The following is a 22,567-nucleotide window of genomic DNA, read 5'->3' as shown; positions in this document are numbered from 1 at the left end:
AAATACATGTCAGAGTTATGGGACTTGACCCAGAGAGGTTGGTAATTGACCTAGAAAAAGAAAAAATAAGTTTCAAAGCTATATGCCTTTAATTGATGGCTGTATGTACTTGCATGCAAAAACTTAACCAAGGTGTGACGCCGACGCCGACGCCGACGCCAGGGTGAGTAGAATAGCTAGACTATTCTTCGAATAGTCGAGCTAAAAACCAAGATTGGCAGTTCTGAGTACTCATTATTCTTACAGGTAAAAGTTTGTTCAAAAAGTTTGTAAGTATGGAAAGAATACTGGAAAATATATGTATTATAGCAAAATCTAAAGGCAAAAAGAAAAACTGCAGTTGCAGACATGTATATTTAAACCCGTTTGAAAAACCTGAAACAGTAAAACCTAAGATGCTTTATGGATCACATATCAGTATTTCCTGGACATTCCCTTTTTAAAAGAAAATACTTCTAGGTGACCAATTCTGGTAACTGAACCAACCTTCATTGAAACTGGTAAAAAGATATATAGTAATATAAATTTATAAAACATGTGTTGAAAAACGTAGATTCGGGTGAGGGGGTTTATACACCATTGATAAAATACACTTTAATTCCAATTTTCAATGTTAGTTTATTATGAGATTTTGTCTAGTGATGGAAATAAGTCATCAAAGGTATAATTTCTCTCATTCCTCTGGTCTAAAGTCACTTATAATTATAACTGTAAATATTTCATTTCTTGTTTCTATGATCTGTCATTTTCAAAGTCCGAGCCAAAAGTAAAGAATTCCCCTCCCAAGTTCTGACCTAGGCTTATATACAAAAGCAGGTACCCTCCCATATTTGGAGTGTATCATAGTGATGAAAGACAAAGATTACCCCTAATATTTATGAGGATAACCGTTGACTGATGGTACCATCCCAAATATGGAGCAACCTCTAACTCTAACAGATCAGACATGTTTACGATGGTACATGATGACAACATACCCTGATAAAATGATACACACTCCAGTCCCAAGCAATTTATGAGGTGTAATGGTGAATGACATCTTAGTAGCAGAGGTCAAAGTTTCACATCAGTAGAATCAATTAATAAATCAACTTTAATAAGACTAGCTGCTAAATTTACAACACTCCCCCACCCTTAGCTTCTTATTGTCCCAATTAAGTTTAAACATTAAAATATAAGTGACTACTGAGCCAGACCTTGCTCTCAAATACTATGAAGAAGGTAATAAGAATATGAATACCTAAACTATATTATCACTGAAATTGCTCCGCAATATAAATGATTAAGTGTCATGAATAGTAGCAAACATGCTATACTTTGTGTTTTAATAAAACTCATGATTATAGTTCGAAGAACTATGTGACTAAATACTTCTCAAGTAGTATACATGTAAATGACTATTATACTAATGTATGTATGAAACATTAAAAGTGTAAAAAAAAATCGCCAACTATCCTAGTAAAACACATGTAAAATAAAATCCAGTGTTGAATTCAGTTCATCTATAAGGTGAATATATTTTTGTAAGCACTTTCACACAATGTTTATTTCACTCACACTAAGTCCTGGTGCCTTTATTTATTTTAACATTAACACAGTATGATGATAGAAATATGGCACAATTTGATTAGTTTCATTGATATGGTAGTCGTCTTTACCATTTACTAATGTAAGTCCTGGTGCCTTTAATTTATTTAAATTAATTAGAAAAAAAAGGGAATAGGCACAATGTTGGATTTTATATGGCTATGGTAGTCGTCTCTACCAAAGTTTTAGTCCTGTGTGCCAAGAGCATCTAATTATACAACATATGATTTTAATAAATGGCACAAATTTTCATATCTGAAAATGAAGCCCACAAATAAATCATTTCGATACACCAAGGCTGAATAGGATTATTATTACCAATGCAGCCACTAATTAAATCCATACAAAGAAATTTAATCCATTTGAATACACTTGTGCTGAATGGGATTATTATTACATTGCAGCCACTAATTAAATCCATACAAAGAATAATGTAATGAATAAGTACACACTTATAATCCAGGACGGAATATTAGTTAGCACTTAAAATCCAGAAGGAATATGAACTTAATCCAAAACAATTAACACTTTTAATATTTATAACTATTGTGCACCATGTTGGTATGGTCTGTATTGGGTCCTGTTCTAGAACTTCTCCTCACTTGTTGATGGTACTGTCCAGGCAGGGTTTGGAAGTTTGCTGGAACCCTTTCATTTTTGATTTATGGTTATTTTCCTAAGACTTCACCATGTTTGATTGCCAATGGGTCGTTTTATTTCCATGAAACGGTTTCAATCGTGTCATGATGCACTATTCTTGATTTGCCATTTGGGGAAAGTCTTATCTCATACAAAAGGTCTGTGATCTCCTTGTAATAACTATAGGCCCCTTCCAAATATTAGGGTCAATTTTCTTGTGATTCCTTTATGTCTAGACTTCTCTAAGCACAAAACTAACTGTCCTTTACTAAAATGTGTTTTTTGAAATCCGGGTGTCATAATCACGCTTCTGTCTGACAGCATTCTTTTGCAAATTAGTTCGTGCTATATGATGCGCCTCTGTTAACTTCTCTTGTAGTTGAATGGCATAGTCCACTGAACTTATTTTATTCTCTAAAATGCAGCCAAGTGAAACGTCAACCGGGATAATAGCTTCGCGTCCCATCATTAAATAATTTGGCGTGAATCCGGTCGCCTGGTGGACACATCCTCTGTATGCGGAGGTGATTAAATTAAGATTTTCATCCCAGTTTGTTTGATTGGAGTTTACATAAGTAGATATCATATTTTGCAAAACTTGATTGAATCTCTCTGGTCCACCATTTGCCATTGGCCTATATCCACTAGTCCTAGTTTGATTAATTTCCAAAATCCGACAGACTTCACTGAACAACTTGGATTGGTAATTTGTCCCTTGATCAGAATGTATGTCCAAACACATACCATATCTGGACAAAAATTCATATACAATCTTATGAGCAACGGTACTGCTAGCTGATCTCTGGTTGCATAACACTCAGCCCACTTGGTAATCGTCAATGACCACGATAATGTACCGATTTCCGGATTCTGTCTCATTAAGTGGTCCCATTATGTCTGTTTGTATACGATCCATAGGATTGCCGACTGTGTACTCTGTTAATGGTGCCCTCGGTATGTTTTTCGGCCTTTTTCGGAATGCACACTTTTCACAACTTTTGATATGCAACTGGACGTATTCCTTCATTTTATACCAGTGATATTTGAGATGTAATTTGAATATGTCTTTGAAATTCCTAAATGTGCTCCAGTAATTGAATCATGACAAGATATCAAAAGTTCCTTATATAGTACTCTTGGCACTATCAACAAAAGCCGATGGTCCTTTGCACTGACAATGTACTTTTTAAATAACACTCCATCAATCAGAGTTAACAGGTCATAATTTAGCCAATAATTCCGCACACTTGGTGAATTCCCTGCTACCTTATCTCTCAGGGGTCGTCTGTTTTCTTCAAGCCACTGTATCACAATTCCTAAATCTGGGTCTGCTCTCTGTAATTTGGCCATTTTGACAGGTGAACAATTAACTGTGTTAAACTGTTTGAGACAACCTAAGTTAGATGTTTGCGCTGCATCCTCGGATAATGCAACATGTTCATCCAGTATAGCATTTACGTCCTTGTTCAACACCTCCTCGTTATTGTCACCATAGTTGAAGCTATTTCCACTTTGTACACCATTTAAATCCAGACATATTATGGAATCGAAGCGTTGAACGCGATTTCGGAAGTACTTCCCAGTCTGTTTTAATCCATGGAAAAGTGTATTGAAACAACCTATCAACTTCATGATTTGCAGCTGCATGAGCACAAAAATAACTGCTCCAAAATCCACTATTTTGAGCCTTCACTCGTAATATGACTGGCCTACTCTGATTCCCAATATTAAGTTTTTATCGAATAATGGAACAACGTCATTGAATTGTGCAAAATCTGACCAGGAATCGTGTTTCTTCAAACAAGTCTGACACCCCTTACATGGTAAACTTTCAAGTATTGTATTCCCATCATAGCACTGACACTCTCTGGTTCACATGAAATCTGGACAGGCTATCAGCATTGATATGCTTTTTCCCACTACGATGTTCGATTTTAAAGTTATACTGTGACAAAACCTCTAGCCAGCGCGCCATTTGATCAGTAGGTGACTTAAACGACATAACCACCTTAAACTTGAACAGTCAGTCCTAATAAAAATTCTCTACCCAACAGAAAGTGTCTAAACTGGGTTATAAATGTCACTACGCCCAACAGTTCTCTTCTTGTGCACAATAACGTCGTTGTGTTTTGTCAAATGATTTACTCGCAAACATAATTGGTTTTTCAACATAATCCTGAACTGTATCTGACCATTGCATTTGCGACAAGCAAACCCCGCACGAGAAATTGCTACTATCAGTATCCACTATGAATAAGCCTTCTCTTTTGGATATGCTAACACTTCTTCGCTGTCAATGCAGTTTTTAAGTCCATAAAAGCACTATCCTGTTCTGGTCCCCAGATAAACGCTCGACGGCCTCTGTTAAGCGATTAAGTGGTGACGCCCTAGCACTAAATCCCTTGATAAAACGTCTGTAATAACTACAAAAACCTAAAAAACTTCTGAGTTCGGTTAAATTCGCGGCACAGGCCATTCTTTCACAGCTTTAACTTTCTCTTCTGAAGGACGTATTCCAGAACTGTCATTGTGTGACCTAATATATTTATGCGCTTTTGGAGTAGATTGCACTTGCTTGGTTTTAATTTCAAGTTATTTTCCTCAATCTGGTTAAAATTTCATCTAACCTAAACAATGCCTGATCAAACGTTTCGGCAAAAGTACAAATATCATCCATGTAAATAATCATTGTCCGCCATTGTAAGTTCTTAAACACTAATTCCATACACCGCTGAAATGTATGTGGAGCCCTGTAAGGCCCGTGGCATAGTAACGTATTGATACAGACCGCCCCTGCTGGTGCCAAATGCAGTCTTTTCACGATCTCTCTCATCCAATTCTATCTGGTAAAATCCTGACAAAAGATCTAATGAACTGTAATAATTATTTTCCTCCCAAACTTTCTAAACAACTGTCAATTCTCGGCAATGGATAGGCACATTTTTTACTTAGATCATTTAAACCCCTATAATCCACAACGACACGCACTCCTGCCTGCGGGTCCTTTTTCCTTACAAAGCATAAAGGTGCAGACCATGGGCTCTACTTTCTTCAATTATTCCCATTTCAAGTTGTTGTTGAATAATTTTTTCTTCTTGGCCTTCGAACGCTTTTGGCACCCGTCTAGGTGGTATTTTTACAGGTCGAACATTTTCTGCCACCTCAATTGTATGTCGCACTAATGAAGTACGCCCTAAATCTGTGGAGGAACTGGAAAAAAAACATTTTTATGTTTCTCAATAGACACTTCAATGCTTCTTTTGTGACTCATTGAGATTTTCAGAGGATCTATGGTACAAGTCCTTTAACCACTACTCCATTTAGTCATGTCAAATTTAATGTCATTTTCACTTGTTTTGGTATTATTGTCCAATATTTCACAGTCATTTAAATCGACATTTTTCTCTCAATAAATCCTCTTGTTTAGTTTCATGTAAATATCCCAATAATGACCCTTTGATAATTTCACTTTTCTGTTAGAGGTGTTAACTAGTCTAATGGGAATTGAATCACCCTGAATTCTCTTTGGAGCAATGAGCACACTTCCCATCAAAACATTGTTAGCGGTTGTTTATTCTCTGAAGGGTAAAATGATGCCCAATGATGAATAATTGCACCGAAATTTATAGCCTCCCCAGGTATTTACTGTTTCTGAATTCGCTGGAATTGTTACTCTTGACCTTGTGGTCACTTGATGCCCTCAAGGGAACTTTTTCAACTAGAGTTCTACACATTTTCCCATTCAATTTTTAATCCCTTTTTAGCACTAAGTTGGTATCATTTTCATACAAGAAGTCTAATCCAATTAGTCCATCTTCATGAATAGGTGCAATTATACAGTGTAATTAAAAGTTTGACCCGATGCACTAAATGAAAATTCACATTGTCCATCTATGGCTAATAAACCATCATCCGCAACTTCAAGACGTATTGAAGGGTCAACTTTACACAATCAGGTCGCACATCCTCTGGTATTCTATGATATAATGCAGTAGAAAAAATTGTAGTACAGGCACCAGTATCTATGACTAAGTTCGCGCGCACAGTTTGAAAAATATTTACAGGCAATATAATGGAAAACCCCGTTTAGCACCCTACATTAATAGCTTAAATTCGACTTCACTTTTAAAATTGACAAGGGTTGGGGGACCGTTTTAGGGGTCAGCTAGTTTTCCGATGTTCCCTTCCTGAAGGTTTGCCTTCATGGATAGTGACAAACTCTGGCATCTAAAACAGCACACTTTTTTTTGGGCGCTGATTTATTTTTACGATCCGAGGCTGATTCTACTTTTAAAACATTCAGTGGGTTCGCGAGATGATCAATTTTTTTTGCCTATTTGGTTTTCAATCCTAAAAATTCTTGCAGTCTTGTTCTTTTTCGTATTTTCCTGCCCGTGTAAATGTTCCAAATTCTCGCCCCTCTAGTCATCTCTGTGTTTAATATTTTGTCGAAATTTCTTCCTGATCGATAGTTTTGGGGTCCTGCACCCCAATAAACAAACCCGGCCCTGAGTCCTAACCCCCTTTAAGAAAGTCCCAAAAGGTTTATCGTTTCCCTTCTCGTTGTTTGCTGGGGGAAAACCTTTTATTACCAACCTTTAACCTCTCCCCAAAATTAAAACCAACGTTTTTTTTCCCTATTGTTTTTCCCGGTTTTCTAACCGGGAAAAGGGAGGAAGTGGGGGCGCTTTCCAAAAATCGCATCCCCCTAGATTTTTTTATTTGCATAATTTGAAAATTTCTCAGCTCCCACGGGTTTGAAAGCGTATTCCGCACCAAACCGCGAAAGTTTTAAGGCGGAAAAAACGTTCACTTTTCCCCACTTGCCGATCAACCAAATTTTAAAAGGGTGAATAAAAACTCCCCCGGGATTTCCCATAAAAGTAATTTGCGGGAAAGGGGAACCTTTTTTTTATCCGCCTCCTGTTGTTTTTTCTGCCTTGTGTATTGTTTTTTCATTCGAAGCGGTGTCCCTTTCATTGCCCTAAATTTTTATCTGTTTGTCTTTTTTCCATAAAAATGTCATTGTTTCTTTGTGGTAACTGCTAACTAATTCATTCTTTGAAAAGTACTTTCCTGTTCTTTTTGGGTAGTCTCTCATTTAAAGGTCAAGTTTAAACTTCTCCCGTTTTTAAGTTTTGTCTTAAAAGTTCAATTCGCAATAATGTTATGCTATCACGTTTTCATTTGTGACAGAATCTTTTTTTCGTGTTGCTTTTTGGGGTCCCATAATTTCATTTAATTTGTCACCACAAAATTTTTGAATAGAAAATATGCCCCAAATTTCTTAAAAGGGTAAGTCCTTTCCGTCGCTGCCACCAGTGTTGAAAAAAATGATTCGGGTGAGGGGGTTTATACACCATTATAAAATAACTTTAATTCCAATTTTCAATGTTGTTTATTTTGAGATTTTGTCTAGTGATGGAAAAAAAGTCTCAAAGGAAATTTCTTCATTCCTTGGTTAAAGTCCCAAAAAATTTAAAAAGTAAATATTTCATTTTCGTTTTTTATGATCTGTCTTTTTCAAAGTCCGGCCAAAAAATTAAAGAATCCCCCCAATTCTGACCTAGGCTTAATACAAAGCAGGTACCCTCCCCAATTGGGTGTATCAAATATGAAAGACAAAGATTTTCCCCCAATATTTAGAGGGTAAAAAGTTTTTCTGATGGTACCACCCAAATATGGGGCAACCTCAACTCAACAATCAGCATGTTTTCGATGGACATGAACAAATACCCCGATAAAAGAAACACTCCCGTCCCAAGCAATTTATGAGGGTAACTGGTAATGACCTCTAGTGCAGGGCAAATTTTTACATCAAAAATCAAATTTAAAAAATCAACTTTAAAAGACTAGTCTAAATTTACAACACATATCTCTTTTTTTGGAATTAAGTCCCCTTTGTATTCCCCTATCACAAACCAACAAATTGTATTCCCACATCTTTTACCCATACAGTTAAATACAAAAAGAAAAAGGTTTTCCCCAAAAAAAGATTATTTCAATTTGGTAGCCCAAAGGAGATTTTTCGGTTAATTGAAAAAAATTTGGAACGGAAAAGTTTTCCTCTTTTTGGCATGGTGAACGCGAGGGGAAAAGACAAATTTTTTCTCTTCCCCCGTCACATTTTTAACAGGCACGACAAACTTCCATTTGGGGGTCTGTCAACTTGAAAAAGAACAAGTCGGAGACGTCTGAAGTCAGCAGTGTAACCGACTACTGCCCCCCTTTTCAAATGCACCAATCCTGAAACAGATTTAAAAATAACCCCCTTTGCCTGCTAAATTTCTATAATGGGTTGGGCCATCATTCAATTTGGGCAATATCATTTATTATTCGAAGGGGTGTTTACTGAAAATTTACTGACTGAATAGCGAACAGTGCAGACCATGATCAGACTGCACGGATGTGCAGGCTGATCTTGGTCTGCACTGGTCGCAAAGGCAGAATTACTGCCGCCAGCAGGCAAAGGGTTAAGTCTAAAGAAAGATGAAAAGTGCATTTCAAAGTATTATGTCCCTTGCAAGAAGAATAAAGTGTTTGATTTGACAGAACAACTTCAAGATCATTGAAAAGAACACATTTCCAAACTATCTGTTTACTGTTCCTAAAATAAACATTCATAATCTAAAATTTCTTTACAATTATAATGCTTAATTTTGATCCAAGGCCACTTTGTGTATATACAGATGCCTCAAGTAAAAAAATATGAGTTAATGGCAAAAGTTGCAATTATCAGTTTGAAAACTACAAGAATATTAACACTTAATGTATAAAATTTGATTCATTGATATTCATGGAAGAGGTAATCCAGGACATAAATCCAAATGAATAAGTAAATTTGCTATTCCTTTTATATTCAAAAGCTGTTAACCAGAAATTCATATTCCTACGAAAAAGCCGTTTTGGTTAAAACCATGAAATTTTGTGCGATTTCAGAGTATTCAATGCTCTAAAGTGTATTAAAACATTTTAACTTTAATGACAATATTTACCCTTTCTAAAACTTCCACTTGTGATGCTACAAGTTCTCGCAATCTGTGCTCCGCCTCCTGGTTAGTTAAATTTGGCTGTTCCTCTATTTGAACATCTCCCTTTCGTTGACCATAACTTGATTTACGACCCTCCTCAAAAGCTGCCAGGAATTGTTCATAGTTCAGTCTACTTTTGCGCGTAGTGAGACCACACCTTTCATAAAAAAAATATAGTATGCAAGAATCTTTAATTCTGTCGTAAGTGCATTTGTGAACCCTATACACAGTTTTTAAATTTTCTTATGCCACATTTATTCTGATACGCAGTTTGAAAACAAAACTCTTTCTTCAATTTGTAGAATATCCGGAGATTCCCAAATGGTATTTAATGAACATGAAAATGTTTACAGTACATGAAAGCTGATCAAGCAACATAGTCAAACCTGTGTTTAACAACCCCCTGTGAACAGGAAAAACAAAAATCAAAAGATCTTATTTGCTATTATAGGCCTTGACCCGTGAAAAAAAACCTCCCAGCTAACAAAGACGTTTTAGGCCCTTTGGAGTGAGGTCTTTATATACATCTTTTATAGAATAAAGTTGAACTTCGTTCACCCTTTGCTTAAACTCATTGTCAGGTCCCAGCAAAATCCCTATATAATGAATAATTTTCTATGGCTCGAACAACCAATAACTCGAACAAATCCTGTGGAGTTTGAGTGAACAAAGTTTGATCGTATTGTGAAAATATAGCATCAAAAGACATTCATCTGCAGGAAATTTAATTGCCAATGCATGAAGTTATTTTGACTCAATATCAAAATAATATTACAAAGTATGTTATGATCTGTTGACTAAAGTGAAAAGCAATGCCATTTTCATTTGGAGTAGCTTCTAATGTTTTGATGAATCCTTTAATTACCTGTCAAGGAGTGTAAAGAACTGGTCATCATCCAAGAATAGATTGAAGTCAATGAGAACTTTCTGTACTTCACTAATAGAGAGTGAACCTCGTTTTTCTGTATCATACTTCCTGAAGGCTTTGTTAAAATCATCATAGTTATCACGGATCTTGTCCCTAGAAAGAAATAAGGTCATACTTATTTTCAGAACAAAACAAAGATTTAAGGTAAAGGAAGATACATACTGCTACTTACAAAAAAAGGTAAAAAGTGCAAATGAGAAGTGCATAGACCTCAATCTGACTGCCTTATGCTATTATGAAATGCAATGACTACAGAATATTCTCTCATTATCGACACCATAATTATTCTGAGACATTTGTAACACACTGTCATCAATATCTGGGCAGAGTGAATATTTCAAGTCAGAAATAATTCAGAATGTTGTGTTCTTGTATAACATGGCTATTCTGGGTAGCGTATATTGATCAAATTTATTTAGCTATGTTCAAGTATATATAGTTATTTTGACATTTTGGAAGAAAAACAACAAGTTGCACACTTTTAATAATGAACTTCCTCAAATCTTCACTATTATTCATGAATATTCAGTAAATTAAGGTATATTGGAAGTTCTGGCTACTGACAGTATCTGTCAATATCAAACAACCTTACTTTACACAAGAGGAATAACGCTTTGTTAGAGCTATTTTTATCCTCACTTTAGTGCTTGTTCTACATCTTCAACAGTCATAAAGCCAGTACGGTTAGCCTGTAACTGTGTAATTCTTTCATGCTTCTGTTGCTGCTCTTCATTGTGATCCTCGAGGAACTGTCGGCTGTGGTCAATTATCTTAGAACTCATTCCAAACAAGTCCCCTGGTGTAAACTCAGACGCACCTATCTTCTGCAGGAATGCATCATGGGTAATATACCCTACATTTTCTGGATCAAACCTGTCAGAAAAAAACAGAAAATGGTACTGCCATACTTTCAAGCACTACAAGATTAAATTTATGATTTCAAATATGAAATATAGGAAAAGCCGGTTTGACATCTTAAGTACATGTATCAGTAAGTTGAGAATTAAGTAAGCTGACAATCGAAAAAAAAAACGTTAGTTTCAAATCTTTATTTTGTCAAGCTTTGAATAACTAGAAGATGCTTTTGTAAAAAAGCGCATGTCTCCCCAAATGCAAAGTCATATAGGCAAGAAGTCAATAGGGGTCAGGAGCGAAAGTCAAAGAGACACTGATGGTTGGCTGCAATAGGGATCATCTACTTGGCATGTCCAATCATCCCGCTAAGTTTCAACACTCTTGGCCTAGTGGTTCTCAAGTCACTGTTCAGGCTCCTGTGACCTTGACCTTTGATCAAGTGACCCCAAAATAAATAGGGGTCATCTACTCTGCATGTCCAATCATCCTATTAAGTTTCAACATTCTAGGTCAAGTGGTTCTCAAGTTATTTTCCAGATGATTTTACATGAACAGACCCCTGTGACCTTGACCTTTAATAGACTGACCTGAAAATCAATAGGGGTCATCTACTCTGCATGTTCAATCATCCTATGAAGTTTCAACATTCTGGGTCAAGTAGTTCTCAAGTTATTGATCTGAAATTGTTTTCCATGTTCAGGCTCCTGCGACATTGACCTTTAACACAGTGACCCCAAAATCGATAGGGGTCATCTACTCTGCATGTTCAATCATCCTATGAAGTTTCAACATTCTGGATCAAGAGGTTCTCAAGTTATTGATCGGAAATTGTTATCAATATTCAGGCCCCTGTGACCTTGACCTTTAACGGAGTGACCCCAAAAACAATAGGTGTCATTTACTCTGCATGATCAATCACCCTATGAAGTTTCAACATTCTGGGTCAAGTTGTTCTCAAGTAACTGACCGGAAACGGTTTTCCATGTTCAGGTCCGTGACCTTGACCTTTAATAGAGTGACCCCAAAATTAATTGGGGTCATTTACTCTGCATGTCCAATTATCCTATAAAGTTTTAACATTCTGGGTCAAGTGGTTCTCAAGTTATTGATCGGAAATGGTTTTCCATGTTCAGCCCCTGTGACCTTAACCTTTAACAGAGTGACCCCAAAATCGATAGGGGTCATCTACTCTGCATGACCAATCATCCTATGATGTTTCAACATTCTGGGTCAAGTGGTTCTCAAGTTACTGACCGGGAACGGTTTTCCATGTTCAGGCCCCTGTGACCTTGACCTTTAATAGAGTGACCCCAAAATTAATTGGGGTCAATTATCCTATAAAGTTTTAACATTCTGGGTCAAGTGGTTCTCAAGTTATTGATCGGAAACGGTTTTCCATGTTCAGCACTGACCTTAACCTTTAACAGAGTGACCCCAAAATCGATAGGGGTCATCTACTCTGCATGACCAATCATCCTTTCAAGTTGCAACATTCTGGGTCAAGTGGTTCTCAAGTTACTGACCGGAAATGGTTTTCAATGTTCAGGCCCCTGTAACCTTGACCTTTAATGGAGTGACTCCAAAAACGATAGGGGTCATCTACTCTACATGACCATTCATCCTATGAAGTTTCAACATTCTGGGTCAAGTGGTTCTCTAGTTATTGATCGGAAATTGTTTTCAATGTTCAGGCCCCTGTGACCTTGACCTTTGATAGAGTGACCCCAAAAACTATAGGGGTCGTCTAATCCAGCAGCCCTACAACCCTATGAAGTTTGAAGGTTCTAGATCAAATGGTTCTCCAGTTATTGATCGGAAATGAAGTGTGACATTCGGACAGACAGGGCAAAAACAATATGTCTCCCCCAGAGTGGGGGAGACATAATGATATCAATGCAGACAAAATTTCCCACACAGAAATGGTTAGTTAAAATCTACAAAGACAAAATTATGGAACATTCAATCTGACAGTCATTTCAATAGGATATATGTTTACTTACATAAGCCACAATTTCTGGAACTCTGTGTCAGGTACTGGCATGACAAACATTAACAACAACTGTCGTAAATCTCTGCGCTTCAGTACACCACTAGATTTGTTTGTACCTATTTTGATGAAAGCCTGCATAGAGAAAATTTACATGAATGATTAAGATTAAAAATACTGATTCTGCTAACAGAACTGACTTTTGACATATCTGTAACAAAGAGCATTTATTTTTACAGTTTAGTTCCAAAAAATGACAAAAAGACAATCTATCATTTGTTTTTAAGAATGATGGATTGATTAATTACCACTATTCTAAGCAAATAATGGTGTATTCAATTAATGCAAGTACACTGCTTTCAAATACTTCACTTTTTAAAGACATAAAATTATATATATATTCTCTGTCATTACAGAAACAGAAACAAACCTGAGACAAATCTTTGAACTGTTGATGAGCTTTTCTCTTTATTATATCAAACGCATCTCCCGCAGTCATTTCTGGTGTCGGTTGTGTTTCATTAAATCTGAAATTTTTTTACATTCAAATCATCTCAAATACTAAAAATCAATGTCAAGAGTTCAATTTTTAAACAAAGAATTGCCCTATTTCCTCAATACTTAGAACAAGTGAATGAAAATGCAATACAAAGTCACCTGCAGGAAGGCACCTAAATTTCTTTACTGCAGAATACAATAATGAACTAATATCTGTCAATGATGTATTAGAAACAATATTGTACTATATATACACAATATTTTATAACAAAACACTTGGATTAAAATATGCATATACAAAAACCTACAGCTGTTAATTCTATATAAGTCCACATAAAACTCTTTACCAGGTAGAGATAGGTCAAAATACACCTAAAAATTGGATGTAACATGCATGTTGTACCACAGAAAAGTAGTAAGTTATCTATAGTAACAACAAAGGGAAATTAATCCTAAAAACAAAAAAATCTATACAATATAAGTCGACCCAAAACTAGAGATAGGTCAAAATACACCTTAAAATTGGATACAACATGCATGTTGTACCACAGAAAAGTGGCCTCAATTCGTCCCTACTGCCAGTAATAAAAAAGTTACAATATAAACTATTGATAGCAAAACAAAGGGAAGTAATTCTAAAAACAAGGGTGCCTCATGGTGGTGAACATTTGTGCCAAGTTACATCAAAATTCCTCCATGCATGAAGAAGAAATGCTCCAGACAGTCGCTCCTGAATTTTAACTTTGACCTCAGTGTGACCTTGACCTTAGACTTAGGGACCTGGTTCTTGCACATGAAAAATCCATCTCATGGTGCCGAACATTTGTGCAAAGTTACATCAAAATCCCTCCATGCATGAAGAAGAAATGCTCCGGACAAAGTCATTCTTGTAACAGATCTTTGGCCTCTAAGTGTACCTGGGGACCTCAGGTTCTTGTGCATGACACTCAGTCTCATGGTGGTGAACATTTGTGCCAAGTAATATTAAAATCCCTTTAAAGACTGTTGGTTACAGACTGGACAGGAAAAAAGCCTTTTGGCCTTTGACTTCCAAGTGTGATTTTGACCTTTCAGCTAAGGGCCAGGTTTTGCGCATAACACATTGTCTTTTACACATTAATTTTATCAAATCTGAAACTCTTTTTCACAACTGGTTAACAAGAAGTAGACTAAATACCTATGCACTGATTTAAGCCATTTATGTCCCTCAACAGTGTCCCGCACTTCAAATCTGTCCAAGAATTCAGGGTAAGTTATTTTGGAACTTTTTGTAATTCCATGTTTATTGCAAAATGCGTCAAATTGTTCATCAGTTAGAAAACACATAAATGAGTCCAGGAGGCGACGCATGCTGTCCTTTGTTAAAGCTCCTTTATGATTATCGTCAAACTTATAGAAAGCACTTCGCAAATTCTGAAATGAAAAAAGGGAAAAAGTTATAGATTAACACTGACTTTTGTCAATACTGGCCCTTTTATTAAAACTCCTAGTGTTGACTTTCCATACTCTAACTTTTTAATGAGTAACTTCATTTTATCTTCTTAATCATTAACTAATGTAGAGAGCTGAACAAGTAAAAACAAGAGCTGTCGGAGGACAGCAACGCTCGACTATTTAACAGCCTTGTCGCTTGAATGAATAAGAAAGTCGAAAAAGGGGCATAATTCAGTAAAAAAGTAAAATAGGGTTATGGAACCTGCATAGTGCTTATCAGCTCATGACAGTGGACTGTGAGTGTATGAAGTTTCAATCCATTCCCATTAGTGGGTACTGAGATACCAGCTTACATGTAAGAATTTAACCCAAAAACTCCTAAGTTGAAAAAGGGGCATAATTTTGTAAAATGCAAAGTTGAGTTATTGACCCTTTGCACTGCATGTCATATCCTGACAGTGAACTAGTGTGTGAAGTTTCAATCCTTTCCCATTAGTGGATACTGAGATACCAGCTTACATACAAAAACTTAACCAAAAATTTCTATGTTGAAAAAGGGGCATAATTTTGTAAAAAAGCAAAATAAAGTTATGGGACCTGCTTTGTGCATGTCAGATCATGACAGTGAACAAGTGTGTGAAGTTTCAATCCATTCCCATTAGTGAGTACTGAGATACCAGCTTACATACAAAACCTTAACCAAAAAATTCTAAGTCGAAAAAGGGGCATAATTTTGTAAAAAGCAAAATAGAGTTATGGAACCTGTGCAATGTAAGTCAGTTTATCACAGTAAATAAGTGTGTGAAGTTTCAATCCATTCCCACAAGTGGTTACTGAGATACCAGCTTACATACAAAACCTTAACCAAAAATTTCTAAGTCAAAAAAGGGGCATAATTTTGTAAAAAAGCAAAACAGAGTTATGGAACCTGTGCAATGTAAGTCAGTTTATCACAGTGAATAAGTGTGTGAAGTTTCAATCCATTCCCACAAGTGGTTGCTGAGATACCAGCTTACATACAAAAACTTAACCAAATCGGGACGCGGACGCGGACGCGGACGCGGACGCCGACGCATGGGCGAGTCCAATAGCTCTACTATTCTATGAATAGTCGAGCTAAAAATATTAACAACTTTTTTTTCTGCTACAAAGTGGTATGTATAATTTGACCAAGCAAACTTTATAATTATATACATTTAAATACACATGCATAACATCTTTTTTAATTAGGAGTGCATCAGAAAAATAATTTTAGCATATTAATCAAAATCTGACAGCCTCTATAACAGTCTTTGTTATTATTTCTGGTATTTGTTTGAAGTCAGTATAAGAAAGTTAATCCCAAGAAGAATTGAATTCAGGTGCATGTACAGTCAAACTTTGTTTGCTCCAACTTGATGGCACAGGCATAATTTGAACAAAATTTGACTGTATATGTAATATCTATAATTTGAAACCAACAGTTTTTGGTGGAAAACTGTTATGTCCATTAAATCAAATGATCTAACAGTATTACACAGAATGTAGAACTTACTGCAAAGTTTTCTCTTAATTTGCTTGCTAGTTTTCTCTCCACTTCTTCTATACTCATGCCAAATTGATCTCCCCTGATCGGATTCACTCGATGATTTCCTGATCTGATTATTTCCTCACCAGGACCACCGTGTCGTGGGTCATTAAAATTAGAAATAAAATCTGAATACTGCATCTGACCAGATTCATTGAAATTAAGTTTTGATACCAGAATGTTGAACTGTTCATCAGACATTGCCAGTCCAAATGACATCAGAACCTGTGAATATCAACATATTTATAAACAATATTTCCATAGTACAGTCAAAACTCATTTCCATGAATTCTACATTATTTCGATTTAAATATGTTTTCTATGTAGCAAATCAGGTGAAACTTGAAAATACTATTTCATGGCACATGTATGGCACCAAATATAGTAGACAGATATTATGTCAATGCATAACCGTGTTTTAATAGTGATAAAATATGGGAAGTAACACCTCCCAAGGAATAACTTAGGAGTGCCTCTAATGAGTTATTCTACATGCCTTATAATTGATACAGTGTGTATGAATTAAGTGTAAAACCTGATTCTGTTGTAACATGTTGATTCTGAAGCACTCTTTCTCAGTGCCTGGGTGATACCAAGTAATATGTTAGTGTTTAACATTTTAACTGAAATGTGCATGGATATTTCATATTAAAATCTTGCTTTAAAATAAGTATCTCAATACACATTAGTTTTAAAAGAAACAATCAGCTAAATGATAATGTTTAGTGAGTAAAAAATAGTACTGTAAAAAACTTTTTAATCACTTTAATGAAATTGTATATTTTTCAAGTAATACAATATATAAAATGTTTTGCCTGTCATTGACTGTTTTCTATTACATCTATATCATATCTGAAACAACAAACTAAAAAAGTAAAAGAAAAACGCAGAAAAAGGCAAATTTGAGTGCTCTGCTTTTGACAATATAACAGAAATAATGTGAGCTACCTCCAAATGATTTAAGGGTAGATATAACAATGCAGCTTCCATCAGTGATGAAAAATTCTTTCTACCGAGAAAAACTATATCCTTTCTTTTATTTTTTTTCTACTCTTTTCCTCTGCTTCTACTCTCCTATTTCATTTTCTTTTTGTTTTCAGACATTCTATTTCCAATGAATGACCATTTATAGTAAATGTAGAAAATGAAGCAATAAAGTATCTAATAACAGGTTTTATTAAAAAAATGTTAAGACATACCTGTCATTTATGCATTTGTTGTAAATACTTTAAGAAAATTTTTGTTTTAGAAGACTGTTAAATTTTTTTTTTTCGAAACAAGAGCTGCTTGTAAAACACAAACGAATGACCCCATCCCCCCTCCCCCTACCCCCATGATGGCTTGTCCCATTTTCAGTCTTGTAATTACTTTGACCTTGACCTTTGACCTACTAATCCAAAAATCAATTATAGTTGTCACAGGAGTGACAAATTATACCCCACAATACGGCCTTGTCACAGAAATAAGCCAATGTCAAAACCGAACTTGCTTGACCTTTCACCTACTGACCTCAAAATCAATAGGGGTCATCTGCTGGTCATGATCAACCTCCCTATGAAGTTTCATGATCCTCAGCCCAAGCATTTTCAAGTTATTGTCTGGAAACTGTTTAAATGTTCCGGGTCACTCTGACCTTTGACCTTTTGAACTCAAAATCAATAGGGGTCAACTGCTGGTCATGACCAACCCAAATGTTCTGAAGTTATTATCTGAAAACCGTTTAACTGTTCCGTGCCACTGTGACCTTGACCTGTGAACTAATTACCTCAAAATCAACAGTGGTCATCTGCTGGTCATGAACAACCTCCCTATCAATTTTCATAATCTTAGGCCCAAGCATTCTTAAGTTATCAATCGGAAACCGTTTAACTGTTTCGGTTCATTGTGACCTTGACCTTTGACCTACTAAACTCAAAGTCAAAGCTGACCTATATTTTATCATGTTACACCTGTCTAACAAAATTCATGATCCTAGGCCCAAGCATTTTATCAAGTTATCATCCGGAAACTGTTTAACTGTTCCTAGTCATTGTGACCTTGACCTACTGACCTCAAAGTCAAACTTGAACTATATTTCATGATGTAACACCTGTGTACCAAAATTTATGATCCTCTGCTGAAGCATTCTCAAGTTATCATCCAAAAAACATTTATCTGTTCAGGGTCATAGTGAACTTGACCTTTGACCTTCTGACCTCAAAGTCAAACTTGACCTGTATTTCTAATGTTACACCTGCATACCAAAAATTATTTAAATCTGTCAAGCCTTTCATGAGTAATTGTCTGGAAACCATGAAAACCAACGGACCGACCAACAGACTGGGAGACTGATTGACAAGCTCACTCCTATATATCCCCTCCCAAAACTTTGTTTTGTGGGGGCATAATAAGGGTCATCAACTTCATAAGCCCAATCATGCTATCAAGTTTGAAGATACTGGGTCAAGTGCTTCTCAAGTTATTGCATAGAAACTGTTTTCAAGGTTCAGGCCTCTGTGACCTTGACCTTTGACTTACTGACCCCAAATACAATAGGGGTCTTCTACTTCATTAAGCCTAATCATGGTATCAAGTTTGAAGGTTCTTGTTGAAATGATTCTCAAGTTACCATACAGAAATAGTTTGCAATGTTCAAGTCCCTGTGATCTTCATCTTTTACATAATGACCCCAAAAACAACAGGGTCATCTAATTCATGCTAACAGGTTCTGGGTCAAGTGGTTCTCAAGTCATTCTAAGATGGGAAACCATTTTCAATGTTCAGGTTCCTGTGACCTTGACCTTTGACCTATTGAACCCCAAAACAATAGCGGTCATCTACTTTATAAGCTCAATCAAATTTTCAAATTTGAAGGTTCTAGGTCAAGTGCTTCTCAAGTAATTGAGCAAAAACCGTTCTGAAGGTTCAGGCCCCTGTGATCTTGACCTTTGACTTATTGACCCAAAGAAACAATAGGTGTCATCTTCTTCATAAGCCCAATCATGCTGTCAAGTTTGAGTAGTTCTGGGTCAAGTAGTTCTCAAGTTATTGGGTGGAAACCAATTTTCAGGTTCTGACCCGTCTGACCTTGACGTTTGACGTATTGATGCCAAAAGCTACAGGGATCGTCTTCTACATAAGCCCAATCATGTAACCAAGTTTAAAGGCTCTGGGTCAAATGGTTCTCAAGTTAATTGGCAACTAGAGCTATCACTAAAGGCGATGAATGTACCCCCCGCATGCACTGACACAGTACATTGCAATTTGACACACACAAGACTGCATAATTATGTGGACTGTATGTATACAGTATAGTAACAAAAAACAAAGTCCCATAACTATGCAGAATATTTATCTAAAAGAATGTAACATGCCCCAAGCACAACTAGGGTTGGTACTGATCACTTGTGTGAAGTTTCATTAAATTGTGTGCAAGGGTTTGGTAGATTAGGCACGCACAAGATTGCATATGAAGACTGTATGTACATAGTATGTTAACAAGAAACAAAGTCCCATAACTCTGCAATTTTTGTCGCTGAAAGAACCTAACATGCCCCATGCACAACTACTGTTGTTACTGATCAGTTGTGTGAAGTTTCATTAAATTGTGTCAAGGGGATGAGGAGAGATGGTGCGCACAAGATTGTGTCTATGTCTATAGTACAGTAACAAAAAAACAAAGTCCCATAACTCTGCAAATTTTTTTCTGAAAGAACCTAACATGCCCCATGCACAACTACTGTTGTTACTGATCACTTGTGTGAAGTTTCATTAAATTGTGTCAAGGGGATGAGGAGAGATAGTGCGCACAAGATTGTGTCTATGTATATATTATAGTAACAAAAAAACAAAGTCCCATAACTCTGCAAATTTTTTTTCTAAAAGAACCTTACATGCCCCATGCACAACTACTGTTGGTACTGATCACTTGTGTGAAGTTTCATTAAATTGTGTCCAGGGAATGAGGAGAGATGGTGCGCACAAGATTGTGTCTATGTATATAGTATAGTAACAAAAAAACAAAGTCCCATAACTCTGCAAATTTTTTTTCTAAAAGAACCTAACATGCCCCATGCACAACTACTGTTGGTACTGATCACTTGTGTGAAGTTTCATTAAATTCTGTCAAGGGGATAAGGAGAGATGGTGCGCACAAGATTGCGTCTACGGACAGATGACCAGACGGACAGACAGACAGACAGACAACCTGAAACCAGTATACCCCCCCTTACAACTTTGTTGTCAGGGGGTACAAAAATTGTTTTCAGGGTTCAGGCCCTTATGACCTTGACCTTTGACCTATTGACCCCTAAAACTATAGGGATCATCTACTTGATAAGCCCTATCATCCTATGAAGTGTGAAGGTTCTGGGTCAAGTGGTTCTTAAGTTATTCGGTGGAAACCCTTTTAAAGTTTCAGGCACTGTGACCTTTTCCTTTGACCTACTGATTCTAAAATCTACTTTATAAGCCCAATCATGTTACCAAGTTTGAAGGTTCTGGGTCAAGTGGTTCTCAAATTATTGGGCAGAAAATGTTCGCTTTATAAGAGCGGTGGAATGACTGACTCACATACCAACACGACCAGCTGGTACAAAGCAATATGCCCCTGTTTCTCCGAAGGGGGACATAAAAGGGCTGATTTTCAAGACAGGCAATACCAATGATATGACTGTACATTTAAAAAAAATATACATGTATCTGATTTTTAAAACATAAATATATCTCTTTTAAATATTAACCATGGTTTGATATATATCTTACACATAGGTTTTTGCTCAAAGTAACCCATTGCTTGATTAAGCAATGAGAAAATAACACAAACATTTTGTGAGCAAACATATGAAATAATTAATCTAACTCCACCCTTTGTTATCCCCCGCCGATGAAATCTGGAGGTGGGTATTGAAATGGCGTTGTCCGTCCGTCAGTCCGCAGCCATTTCTCAGTAACTACCCGGTAGAATTTCATGAAACTTGAAATAAACAAGAACCAACATATTGCGATGATGCCCGTCAAGATTTTTTTTGGACTGGTCAATTTCCCTTAGAGTTATTGCCCTTGATTTAATGAAAAATACATGTCCGCAGCCATTTCTCAGTAACTAGCAGGTAGAATTTTATCAAACTTGAAACAGACCTGAACCACGATACTGCGATGATTCCCTTCAAGTTTTTTTTTTATTGGTCAATTTCCCTTAGAGTTATTGCCCTTGATTTAATGAAAAATGCACAAAAATGTCCGTCCGCAGCCATTTCTCAGTAACTGGCAGGTAGAATTTCATCAAACTTAAAATAAACATGAGCCAATATACTGCAATGATGCCCGTCAAGTTTATTTTTGGATTGGTCAATTTCCCTTAGAGTTACTGTCCTTGCTTTAATGAAAAATACACGTCTGCAGCCATTTCTCAGTAACAAGTTTGTAGAATTTCATGAAACCTGAAATAAATATGAACCAACATACTTTGATGATGCCCATCATTTTCTTTTCTTATTGGTCAATTTTCCATACAGTTATTGCCCTTTAATTGTTAAAAAATCCACAGATTTGTACATAACAAACCAACCAATTGGAAGAATTTCATTAAACTTCTTTCATTCTTTTCCATGAACATTTATCATAAACATGTGAAGTTGTGTACCCACACCTGGTCGCCACCTTGCCTTGGTCACACCCCCTCCCCACACCCCCAAATTTTTTTTTTCATTCCTTTTTTATTTCCTATTTTCAAACCTTCCATGAATATTTATCAACATGCAAAGCTGTACCATTCTCTCACCTCACTCCCCCACCCAGTCATGCTCACCACCCCGATCATGCCATTCTCCATCCCCCATTTTTTTTTTATTTTTTATTTTTTTATTTTTAATTTTCCATCAATATTTATAATCAACATGTAAAGTTTTGTACCCTCACCCCTCCCCCCACCCCCCCAAAAAAAAGCATTCATTTTCTGCTAATCTGATTTTGACTAATGAAATTATTTGCATCTTTGTAACATTCTTAACTTTTTGCTGGATATATTTTTTTGCCGTTCCTCACCACAGACCCTTTTGGCG

At 36.3% G+C, this 22,567-nt stretch overlaps 1 protein-coding gene across 1 annotated transcript in view; it reads right to left on the bottom strand.

Annotated features, from left to right (window-relative positions):
• Positions 1 to 22,567, bottom strand: part of LOC123553028 (EF-hand calcium-binding domain-containing protein 6-like) — an 87,197-nt gene that overhangs the window by 8,980 nt on the left and 55,650 nt on the right. Inside the window, exons 18-27 of the mRNA XM_053542301.1 lie at positions 16,494 to 16,751; positions 14,703 to 14,938; positions 13,458 to 13,554; positions 13,041 to 13,162; positions 10,825 to 11,058; positions 10,123 to 10,278; positions 9,222 to 9,414; positions 8,829 to 8,833; positions 5,242 to 5,436; positions 3,493 to 3,736 (exon numbers count right to left, since the gene is read on the bottom strand). Coding sequence (XP_053398276.1) covers positions 3,493 to 3,736; positions 5,242 to 5,436; positions 8,829 to 8,833; positions 9,222 to 9,414; positions 10,123 to 10,278; positions 10,825 to 11,058; positions 13,041 to 13,162; positions 13,458 to 13,554; positions 14,703 to 14,938; positions 16,494 to 16,751 — 1,740 coding nt within the window. The remainder of the gene's footprint in view (positions 1 to 3,492; positions 3,737 to 5,241; positions 5,437 to 8,828; positions 8,834 to 9,221; positions 9,415 to 10,122; positions 10,279 to 10,824; positions 11,059 to 13,040; positions 13,163 to 13,457; positions 13,555 to 14,702; positions 14,939 to 16,493; positions 16,752 to 22,567) is intronic.

The sequence above is a fragment of the Mercenaria mercenaria genome, chromosome 4 (assembly GCF_021730395.1).
Source record: "Mercenaria mercenaria strain notata chromosome 4, MADL_Memer_1, whole genome shotgun sequence".
NCBI classification, from domain to species: Eukaryota; Metazoa; Mollusca; class Bivalvia; order Venerida; family Veneridae; genus Mercenaria; species Mercenaria mercenaria.
Note: the sequence above shows the minus strand (reverse complement) of the source record. Positions and strands in the feature narration are given on the sequence as shown.